The 12,065-nt window shown below is 40.1% G+C and overlaps 1 protein-coding gene across 2 annotated transcripts; it reads right to left on the bottom strand.

The window, feature by feature from the left end:
• Positions 1–725: 725 nt before the first annotated feature.
• Positions 726–11,961, bottom strand: LOC130931150 (5'-3' exonuclease PLD4). 2 transcript variants are annotated; one of them, XM_057859697.1, is made up of 11 exons: positions 11,916–11,961; positions 11,764–11,836; positions 11,573–11,703; positions 8,191–8,374; positions 8,006–8,126; positions 7,796–7,923; positions 7,530–7,730; positions 7,311–7,450; positions 2,239–2,404; positions 1,980–2,079; positions 726–1,906 (listed from the first exon to the last, which is right to left on the bottom strand). In XM_057859697.1, coding segments are annotated over exons 1-11 (1,449 nt in total). In that variant the 5' UTR covers positions 11,918–11,961; the 3' UTR covers positions 726–1,703. The 2 variants fall into 2 exon arrangements, with proteins under 2 accessions (XP_057715680.1, XP_057715678.1); XM_057859695.1 differs by having other exon boundaries at positions 11,573–11,706; positions 11,916–11,957.
• Positions 11,962–12,065: the final 104 nt, after the last annotated feature.

Here is a 12,065-nt window from a genome sequence, read left to right as displayed (position 1 = left end):
CTGTCTGATAATGCTCAATTTCTCCCAGAAAATGATTGCAATTACAAATGCTTTGGGAGTAATATCTTCATTTATATAGCTTGCAATGAAAAAACACAAAAGAGAATGGGGGGGGGGGATAACTCCTTATCATTTTAGACAAAACTCCAAAAATGGACCAGACAAAAGTATTGGCACCCTCAGCCTAATACTTGGTAGCACGACCTTTAGAAAAATATAACATATAACAAAATAACTGCGAACAACCACTTCCGGTATACATCAATGAGTTTCTTACTTCTTGCTCTGCTCGAATTTTAGACCATTCTTTTTTGGCCAACTGCTCCAGGTCTCTGAGATTTGAAGGGTGCCTTCTACAAACTGCCATTTTCAGGACTCTCAATAGGTGTTCTATGGGATTCAGGTCTGGACTCATTGCTGGCCTTATTAGAAGTCCCAAGTGCTTTCTCTCAAACCATTTTTTAGTGCTTTTTACAGTGTATTTTGGGTCATTGTCCTGCTGGAAGGCCCATGAACTCTGAGGGAGACCCAGCTTTCTCACACTGGGCCCTACATTGTGCTGCAAAATTTGTTGGCAGACTTCATAATGTCCATACACACGGTCAAGAAGTCCAGTGCCAGAGGTAGCAAAGCAACCTCAAAACAACAGGGAACCTCTGCCATGTTTGACTGTGGGGACCATGTTTTCTTTGAAGGCCTTGTTTTTTCCCCCCAGTAAACTCTATGTTGATGCCTTTTCCCCAAAAGCTCTACTTTTGTCTCATCTGACCAGAGAACATTCTTCCAAAACGTTTTACGCTTTCTCAGGTACGTGTTGGCAAACTCCAGCCTGGCTTCTTTATGTCTCTGGGTCAGAAGTGGGGTCTCCCTGGGTATCCTACCATAGAGTCGCTTTTCATTCAGATGCCAAAGGATAATATGGGTTGACACTGGTGTACCCTCGGACTGCAGGACAGCTTGAACTTGTTTGAATGTTAGTCGAGGTTCTTTATCCACCATCCGCACAATCCTTCGTTGAAATCTGTCAATTTTTCTTTTCCGTCCACATCTAGGGAGGTTAGCGACAGTGCAATGGGCTTTACACTTATTGATGACACTGCGGACGATAGACACAGGAACATTCAGATCTTTGGAGATAGACTTGTAGCCTTAAGTTTGCCCATGCTTCCTCACAGTTTTGCTTCTCAAGTCCTCAGACAGTTCTTGGTCTTCTTTCTTTTCTCCATGCTCAATGTGGTACACACAAGGACGCAGGACAGGTTGAGTCAACTTTAATCCATTTTAACTGGCTGCAAGTGTGATTTAGTTATTGCAACCACGTGTTATGTGCATTTGCAGTTGCAATCATTTTCTGGGAGAAATTGATTATCCGACAGAATTGCAGGGGTGTCAATACTTTGGCCAGCAGTGTACATGTTTTTTCAAACTGTTGCCCAGTGCAATTATTCAATCTTGAAGCACATAGCAAAATAAAACTCACCAAGACAACTTATTTTTTTAATAAGACATTTCCATACAATGTCGCAATATGGTCTGGAATTGTTTATTTTAGGCATGGACACAGACAAGTAAGAAAACAATGCAAAACATATAGTAGGATTGTTTATAAAGAAAGTAATGGGGAAATAATGCACTGAAAAACTCTACGCTGTTGATGTAAATATTGAGTTAATGACATACACATATCGAGCCTTTTTCTTCTCTTACGGTGACAGTGCACAGCCTGGGTGGTTTCTCAGGTCAGAGAGCTTTACGGCAAATTCAGAGTACCAGTCCCTGTTGAACACAGCATGGAGCTGGTGTTGTACAGCCTTGCTCTTCCATATTGGGTAAGGCGCATTCTGGGAAATCACTAGACCTACTCCAGCTGTGTTCAGAAAATAGTCCCCGTCCCAGTTGGACGTGCCTGTGTAGCAACGATCCCATTAATTATTGATCACATTCCTGCAAAGTCTTGAGGGCAAAGGTCAGTAACTCACCGATGTAGGCCACTTTGTCAGTAACCATGTATTTGTTGTGGTTGACTCGACTAAAGGGAATGTCGTTTGTCTCGTTTCCAGCAGGTAAAATGTATAACTTCTAAACAGTAGAAACATAGTGAGATGAATAAAAACTGTTTTTTCTTGTGTAAACAAAACTAAAAAGTCTGAATATTTTGCTTGAGACTGAATTTTACCTATTTTAATCTTGTTTTTATTCAAACAAAGTTGACTTTTGTAGGCATTTAGTATTCCTTACTATTTGAATGTTAATGTGATCCTTAAAGCTGTCCAGGGAAGCGAGGGACTGAAGGAAGGGTAGCATGGTTGAATGGGTGTTTTTCCAGCAGCTGACAAGCATGCGGATCGCAACCCTGTTATCGTACGCCGCAGACCTGATTGCATTATCAATAATGGGCCAGTATCTGGAAGAAAAACAAAGTGTGAAAAAAACCAAAGTAGTGCATAGCTTGAAGTAATCGTATATCTCAAGCTCGGGTGAACCCTGTTCCGGTAAAAGTTTTGGGGCCGAAACCGGGCGGAATGGTGCTTTGTTCCTGAAAATATGACGGCAACTGTCAAAAACCCCATGTTAAAAAAAAATTCCCAGGCTGACACACACACACACACACACACACACACACACACACACACACACACACACACACACACACACACACACACACACACACACACACACACACATCTTCAAGATGAGAACAATCTACCAAAGTCAGATTTACATACACAAATGTTAATGTTGATTGGCTGATGACTTGACACCCCTCCCACACACACACACATTCTAAAAAATTCTGGCTCAGTGGCGACCTTTTGGTCAGGGAGTTCCAGCAAAAAAATTCTAGCCACTTTCACCTCTGATTTCAGGACATAATATATTGTAGTTTGAATTATATTAGCTATTTGGTTAAAAAAGTGAAATGCTTCTTCAGTTACAGTAGATTCCATTAGTCAAAAGAAAGCATATGAGGAGCAAAATATATTGAAGTGAGCTACAGAATTAATGTTTGACACTAGTATATAAATTATGAGTGTTGATGAGTCCAATGGAAAGAATATTTGATGAGCATTTCATCTTTCACCAAAGGAAATATATATATATATATATATACAGTGCCTTGCAAAAGTATTCGGCCCCCTTGAATCTTGCAACCTTTCGCGACATTTCAGGCTTCAAACATAAAGATATGAAATTTTATTTTTTTGTCAAGAATCAACAACAAGTGGGACACAATCGTGAAGTGGAACAACATTTATTGGATAATTTAAACTTTTTTAACAAATAAAAAACTGAAAAGTGGGGCGTGCAATATTATTTGGCCCCTTTACTTCCAGTGCAGCAAACTCACTCCAGAAGTTCAGTGAGGATCTCTGAATGATCCAATGTTGTCCTAAATGACCGATGATGATAAATAGAATCCACCTGTGTGTAATCAAGTCTCCGTATAAATGCACCTGCTCTGTGATAGTCTCAGGGTTCTGTTTAAAGTGCAGAGAGCATTATGAAAACCAAGGAACACACCAGGCAGGTCCGAGATACTGTTGTGGAGAAGTTTAAAGCCGGATTTGGATACAAAAAGATTTCCCAAGCTTTAAACATCTCAAGGAGTACTGTGCAAGCCATCATATTGAAATGGAAGGAGCATCAGACCACTGCAAATCTACCAAGACCCGGCCGTCCTTCCAAACTTTCTTCTCAAACAAGGAGAAAACTGATCAGAGATGCAGCCAAGAGGCCCATGATCACTCTTGATGAACTGCAGAGATCTACAGCTGAGGTGGGAGAGTCTGTCCATAGGACAACAATCAGTCGTACACTGCACAAATCTGGCCTTTATGGAAGAGTGGCAAGAAGAAAGCCATTTCTCAAAGATATCCATAAAAAGTCTCGTTTAAAGTTTGCCACAAGCCACCTGGGAGACACACCAAACATGTGGAAGAAGGTGCACTGGTCAGATGAAACCAAAATTGAACTTTTTGGCCACAATGCAAAACGATATGTTTGGCGTAAAAGCAACACAGCTCATCACCCTGAACACACCATCCCCACTGTCAAAAATGGTGCTGGCAGCATCATGGTTTGGGCCTGCTTTTCTTCAGCACGGACAGGGGAGATGGTTAAATTTGACGAGAAGATGGATGCAGCCAAATACAGGAACATTCTGGAAGAAAACCTGTTGGTATCTGCACAAGACCTGAGACTGGGACGGAGATTTATCTTCCAACAGGACAATGATCCAAAACATAAAGCCAAATCTACAATGGAATGGTTCAAAAATAAATGTATCCAGGTGTTAGAATGGCCAAGTCAAAGTCCAGACCTGAATCCAATCGAGAATCTGTGGAAAGAGCTGAAGACTGCTGTTCACAAACACTCTCCATCCAACCTCACTGAGCTCGAGCTGTTTTGCAAGGAAGAATGGGCAAGAATGTCAGTCTCTCGATGTGCAAAACTGATAGAAACATACCCCAAGCGACTTGCAGCTGTAATTGGAGCAAAAGGTGGCGCTACAAAGTATTAACGCAAGGGGGCCGAATAATATTGCACGCCCCACTTTTCAGTTTTTTATTTGTTAAAAAAGTTTAAATTATCCAATAAATTTTGTTCCACTTCACGATTGTGTCCCACTTGTTGTTGATTCTTGACAAAAAATTAAAATTTTATATCTTTATGTTTGAAGCCTGAAATGTGGCGAAAGGTTGCAAGGTTCAAGGGGGCCGAATACTTTTGCAAGGCACTGTATATGCATATGGCGGAAAACACTCAGGTGACTTGAAGTTCTGCTCTGAGACCCCCAATTTGGCCAACCTTCAGAATTGTCCAATATGCATGTGCATTGGAAAGCTTTAAATCTCAATTTTCTGAGGAAAAAACAATTTTGAACAGGAGGGCATTTTTTTTTTTTTTTTAACGTTTTTTTAAACAGCAAAACCCTATCTGGAAGTGAGAGCACACGAGAGCAGAATTACAGACGCCATGACTTTAACGAGATATTATTGCGTACTTACCTTGTTTCAATCTAAAAACTCCATGTAGCATGTACAGTGGGGCAAAAAAGTATTTAGTCAACCACTAATTGTGTAAGTTCTCCCACTTGAAAATATTAGAGAGGCTGTAATTGTCAACATGGTTAAACCTCAACCATGAGAGACAGAATGTGGGGGAAAAAAACAGAAAATCACATTGTTTGATTTTTAAAGAATTAATTTGCAAATCATGGTGGAAAATAAGTATTTGGTTAATACCAAAAGTTCATCTCAATACTTTGTTATGTACCCTTTGTTGGCAATAACGGAGGCCAAACATTTTCTGTAATTCTTTACAAGCTTTTCACACACTGTTGGTGGTATTTTGGCCCATTCCTCCATGCAGATCTCCACTACAGCAGTGATGTTTTGGGGCTGTCGTTGGGCAACACGGACTTTCAACTCCCTCCACAGATTTTCTATGGGGTTGAGATCTGGAGACTGGCTAGGCCACTCCAGGACCTTGAAATGCTTCTTATGAAGCCACTCCTTTGTTGCCCTGGCTGTGCGTTTGGGATCATTGTCATGCTGAAAGACCCAGCCACGTCTCATCTTCAATGCCCTTGCTGATGGAAGGAGATTTTCACTCAAAATCTCTCGATACATGGCCTTATTCATTCTTTCCTTTACAGATATCAGTCGTCCTGGTCCCTTTGCAGAAAAACAGCCCCAAAGCATGAGGTTTCCACCCCCATGCTTCACACTGGGTGTGGTGCAATTCAGTATTCTTTTTCCTCCAAACACGAGAACCTGTGTTTCTACCAAAAAGTTCTATTTTGGTTTCAACTGACCATAACACATTCTCCCAGTCCTCTTCTGGATCATCCAAATGCTCTCTAGCGAATCGCAGACAGGCCTGGACGTGTGCTTTCTTCAGCAGGGGGACAAGTCTGGCTGTACAGGATTTGAGTCCCTGGCGGCGCATTGTGTAACTGATAGTAGCCTTTGTTGCTGTGGTCCCAGCTCTCTGTAGGTCATTCACTAGGTCCCCCCGTGTGGTTCTGGGATTTTTGCTCCCCGTTCTTGTTATCATTTTGATGCCACGGGGTGAGGAGGGAGTTGAAAGTCCGTGTTGCCCAACGACAGCCCCAAAACATCACTGCTCTAGAGGAGATCTGTATGGAGGAATGGGCCAAAATACCACCAACAGTGTGTGAAAAGCTTGTAAAGAGTTACAGAAAATGTTTGGCCTCCGTTATTGCCACCAAAGGGTACATAACAAAGTATTGAGATAAACTTTTGGTATTGACCAAATACTTATTTTCCACCATGATTTGCAAATTAATTCTTTAAAAATCAAACAATGTGATTTTCTGTTTTTTTTCCCCACATTCTGTCTCTCATGGTTGAGGTTTACCCATGTTGACAATTACAGGCCTCTTTAATATTTTCAAGTGGGAGAACTTGCACAATTAGTGGTTGACTAAATACTTATTTGCCCCACTGTATCACTGGAGTGTCAAGACACAGCTGTGAATGGCCACAGCTGGATTTTGGGGGGGATTTTATGGGTGAACCATGGTCATATAACAAGGGTTGCGATGCAGAAATCGCAGACATCAAGGAGTGGATTTTCTTTTTCATATATTTACCCATTAAAAGTCCCCCCCCAATTTTTCTTTGTTTTGATCGATTATTTATCATCTAACATATCGTAGAAAATGCGACAGTAACAAAAAAAAAAATACAAGCGATAGTTATGAGGTCGATATCTGACTTTTTTACAGACGCCATTTTTTCATTGTGACATATGTTTAAAAGTTTAAAATATGCGAGTGAATAATTTTTTAAAGTCTTTTTTTTTTTTTTTTTTTAAACGAAATGAGACATCAGTTAACGATTCTAAGCTAAAAACGACAGACATTTTGAATAATAAATATAATTAATTACCTTCGTTTTATGGCTGGATTGAAACAAAAGCGGTTGCGCGACGTCTGTAAACGGGGGTTTCAGGGTAAAACGGACAAATTGAAGATAGTTCGGGGGCTTAATGCGCCATGAATCTGCTATGGCAGCATATAGACATATTGTAAAACGGACAAATTGAAAATAGTTCAGGGGCTTAACGCGCCATGAATCTGCTATGGCAGCATATAGACATATTGTTCTAACAAACACAACAGTTGTTTTGTCTTAAAATACAGCAGTTTTTTTTAAGAGGAGAGCAAGAGCAGAAACTGCTTTTTCAGTCTTGTCTGTGTTTTCCGCCATATACATCTACATACATACATACAGTATACAACATGTGTATATATAAGCATATTTTATACAGTTGTGGTTCACCTTTTTGGGCGCTGAAAGCGTATACTGGGGGAATAATCCATGACAGCTACGTCTATGAAGTGTTGTGCTTCTGAGATGATAGAAACAATGGCGTCCAAGTCCTCAGTCCGTGATTCAGGACAGAATAATGGTGGAGAGCCCTTTACGAAAATAACAAAAGTCCCCAATTAAGTTTTCGCCCTGGGAAAAATCATATATTGAACTGAGATAGAAACCGACAGCAATGTAGAGTCTGCTGGTTAGGTTATCCTCCTTCACCAACAGGGGATGCGCTTTATTGATGGCCGTGTCAAAGGTGGGAGGCCACTTTTCAGGGAGGGAGCTGTTGGACTCTCCCATCACCCAGTAAGACAGGAAGATCTTATGAAGGTCTGTCGCAAGACTGGAGCAGTTGTAGATAACAATGCCCAATTCCTTCACCTACGCAAGTACACGTGTGCTTAACCAGCTTACACTTAAGACTGGATCTGATGAAGTACTTTTACCTGTGTCAGAGCCCTCCAGTCCATGTTGGCGCTACCTATAAAAACATGCCGGCTGTCCACTATCCAAAACTTGGAGTGAAGCACACCATTTGTCAGGCGTCCAAAATCCACCTTTCGTACGTGAATTCCTGCAGAGGATTTAAAAGGAGGGATGTCGGCTGAGAAACTAAGGAAAATGTCCAAAACCATTGTGCCCTAGTTCAGACACACCTTTCTGTCTGAGGATTTTTAAATCAGTGGAATTTGTTTTGAGGGAAGGCTGGCTGGTCACCACTTGCACTGAGATGTTCCTAGAGGGAAGCGATTGCAGCTGCTCGAAGATTTCCCGCCCCTGTTTGTGTGGAGCGTTAGTATGACATTTAAAAATAAATCACCCCATAAAATATTTGACTTACAGGTCTATCAGAGGAAGAGTTGACATTGATGTCCTCCCCAGTCAGTGTCCAGTAAAAGGAGACGACTTCGAGGTTTTCCGTTGCCATGGAGAGAAGCTCCTTCCAAGCTTTCTCCAAAGGGATCCCAAATGTTTCGTTGGCTTTGTATTGCACATTTTGAGGAATACTCTCCACTACAGCCATGCTGAAAGGGTTAATTTAAGAAAAAAGAAGAAAAGAAAAAAAAAAAAACAAAAACATAAAACCATAATTTTCAGACGATAAGCCGCTACTTTTTCCGCTAATTTTGAATCATGGCTTATAGTCCAATGCGGCTTATTTGTTGATCTATTTGGCTTAATAGGTAACATTTTAGTTGACAGTGTCGTTATAACTGTCATAATTATGACTTTACACAGTCATGGGCATTACTGAATGCTTATGACAGATGTCATTAAGTGTCATTCGGCAAATTTTGTCACTAACTCTATGTCCAGCTCAGATCTTTTACATCCATTTAAAAGCGGGATAATTTGCTAGAACACACTAAAAGACATATGTCATAAGCATTCATTATTACTCACGACATTGTCATAATAATGACGGTCTTATGACAGTCTTATGACGCAGCTGCAGGGGTCACGTTAACTGAATATTTTCCGTCGTTGACCGGTTTTTTAAAACGGTGACGGAAAAAAATGAAGTCAATCTGTCATTTTGACAGGTTGCAATTCACACCCCAGACCACAGGGCGGCGAGTGAGCATATTAATTAGCTATTGTCTCTCTTGATGCATGACGTCGTTGGCCTTACTCAGAAAAATGTCAAGGCAACTGAGTGTCCGAAGTTTCTTCAAAAAGCCCCAAAACGACGATGGTGTTGATAAAAGAGGTGAAAAAAAGAGGGACTGATGCAGTGGAGGATGAAGGACAGCCTCTGCAGCAATCCCACTTGAGACATTTGATTATGCACAAGCGGGCACGCAATGGCGTACCGCACGCAGGCTATTTTTAGACCGTGACGTCGCATCGTAAAGCGGAACTAAAGCCGAAGTGGGACATTATAGACCCACCCTCGCATAGACCCAACGTAAAAAGTGCTACTTTTCTCCGGTAATCTTTCAAAAACGAACATGCCGATCACGCATTGCTTTTTTGGAACTTGTAGAAACGACTCTAGACATTACGACACATGAAGGATGTTTTCTTCATACGTTTCCGGAACCAAAAACCCGGGAGGAAAAAATGTGAAGACCGAATCAACTTGCGCGGACTTTAACACCAGCTCGGCGAATCCATTCACGTTTCATATGCAGTAAACATTATGTTGGGTTGACATGGTCTTTCAGAGGACAAAGAGGTAAGCCATTTTTATATTTTTAACTTATTTTTTTAGCGTAACGTTGTGCCGTACTGCTTCTGTCTGACAATGAATGACCTGAAAAGAATTACAATGGTATTTGACTGCCACTGCTACCGTTTCTGTTATATATATATATATATATATATATAAAAAAACAACTTTAGTAAGGGGAAGTGTAAATAAATTATAGGATTAAGATATGTTATCAATGAAAAAATTACAAGTGTTCGTTGGCTGTCACTGAGTAGCATTTGCGATCGCTACACAAAGCTAACTAAATTACCCCCAAGAACGGTAAGAGACGTAGGACAAGCAGAGGATATATAAGAACGACAGGGCTGATGGTAAAGGATAGCTTGTTGAAACAGGAGAATGTCATTGTAAGTCGCGTCGATAAAAAAGCTAAAGCTATACTTAGGTCGGCTCGTAGGCTACATACTGGGGCCACAGTCAGCTGTTTTTGTCAATGCGGAGAAAAAGTTACATAGTCATCTGCTTGATGTGTGATGGCAAGGTGTGGATTCTCTGTTAAGCTTGTTCGGACAGAAAATTAAAAATGAATGAAAACTAAATACTAGTGAATATGACATTATTATCATTTAAAAAATTTAAGTGACGGGTAAAAATAAATTATGACCGGATTTTTATGACCCTGTCAGTCAAAATGACAGACAACGAAAAAGTCTAGCGCAACCTCTGCGCAGCTGTCAAATAATTTATTAACGGTTCATTTCTTTTGGTGTAAATTTCCCATAATTCAGTGGGGACAACAGCGGCTTATAGTCCAGTGCAGTTTATCAATGAACAAATAGTATACCTTATAGTCAGGTGCGCCTCATAGTCTGAAAATTACGGTAATAATAATAACACTTTAGTGGTTTGGTTTTATACATTTTAATGTGTCATTTTTTGTTGTTGTCGAATGTACAGTAGTTATTAATAATTAAAAAAAAAACAAAAAAAAAAAAAAAACATTAAGAATAATAGAAATATGGTACATTTTTTTTGTCCCAAATGTTAATATTGTGGGCCCAAAATGTCCTATCCACATATGTGGACAGCAGGTCCACATATGAATTTTTCTTTAATTATTTATTTCTATACCTGTCCTGTTCAGCTGCTTAGACATGGAGAATAGGAATCTGAGCGTCTGAACAATTTTAATGTCTCACATACTCCAATTGCGGTTGCTCATTATGTATTATTTATTGGGAGAAAGCAGCGAACAAGAAAGGGGGTTCAAAGGGGGACAGAAAGGAAGGAAGTAGACAGAAGAGGAGAAGAACAAAAAAAACAACAAATAATACATTATTAAATGCCTATGCTACATATGGACATAATGGTGCTTTCCTTATCTAACTATATTTGTCCGTGGACACCATGTGGGTGGCCTGATAACCGAGGAGAGAGCGGAGGGAAGGTAAGTCGAAAGGGGACGTGATTAGGATGGGTGGAGTGTACACAATTCCTAATGTGATTCGGGGAGCACAGTAGTATGTAAATCACCTGTAAGTGTGGATATGTTGACATCCTATTCTATGCTACATGATCGCTAATCCTGGCAATGACAATCCCTCTACCCGAGTGTGTCTAATTGCACTCACTCATTCGTGAACCCACTCAGACATGTGCTAGTCTTGCAGAAAAGTGGAAATGGTGTGCGATCCGTGCCCACATTCATTTTTTAAATTATGAAAAAATAGTAATACAAATGAGACGCAAAAGCAATGAATACTTCGAAATTTCAAATATCAACCTCAGAAAGTAAACATTGTTATACTTACTTTTCTGAACCTATCCAGCATTTACATTATTTCATTGTCAATATTGTACTTGTGGTCATTTTATTCATTGTACTTTTATTTCCTGAGTAGCTGAGAATCAAACATTTTAACAAAGTAAAACAAATTTAGCAAATTTTTAACTCATTACTATGAAGTCAAGTTTTCTGACAGAATTTGGCTGCACCTCTTGTGGGTACCATAGAACCGTTACCAGCGCAATGACAACTAAACAAAGCAACTTTTATTCAGCTTGTTACCGGCACTGGTCGATAGAGGGATGATCATTTTGGGAAGCCCGGGGTCTTTCCAGCACAGCAACAGCCAGCAGGACCCCGAGGATGGTCATGAATGCCAAAACCACAAGTGAAATCACCCAATGGATTGACTCCTGCTGTGGAAATAAAACACGTTCAAACTTTCGAAAATAGGTTTTGTAGATGTACTGTACCTTTTTCTTAGAAAGGAAACCATGACGTAGCCGGCAGAACATGAAGATTCTCATCTTTTCATACACAAGGGGCCTAATAAAGTCCAGAACAAATGTTTACAGTGGATTTTAAAGAATGTGAAACGTCCTCATACATAAGTCGATCAACTCACATGAAGCTAGGAAAGTGTCCAGTTTGAAACAACAAATGTGCTTCTTCCTCTTCAGTTTTACTATATAAAAAAGCTTAGTTCCCCTTTTTGATAATATTCATTTCACCATTCCGACCATCATTGCTTTGAATAGTAACAAGTCAATTTCAA

This window comes from Corythoichthys intestinalis, chromosome 15 (genome assembly GCF_030265065.1).
Source record: "Corythoichthys intestinalis isolate RoL2023-P3 chromosome 15, ASM3026506v1, whole genome shotgun sequence".
Taxonomy (NCBI): Eukaryota; Metazoa; Chordata; class Actinopteri; order Syngnathiformes; family Syngnathidae; genus Corythoichthys; species Corythoichthys intestinalis.
Note: the sequence above shows the minus strand (reverse complement) of the source record. Positions and strands in the feature narration are given on the sequence as shown.

What these genes read in the sequence shown, in the direction of transcription:
- LOC130931150 (XM_057859695.1), bottom strand. An exon ending in GTTTCCTTTCTAAGAAAAAG is followed by an intron (nt 11,707 to 11,763) that starts GTACAGTACATC and finishes TTATTTCCACAG; the next exon opens with CAGGAGTCAATCCATTGGGT. An exon ending in ACTCTTCCTCTGATAGACCT is followed by an intron (nt 8,127 to 8,190) that starts GTAAGTCAAATA and finishes CCACACAAACAG; the next exon opens with GGGCGGGAAATCTTCGAGCA.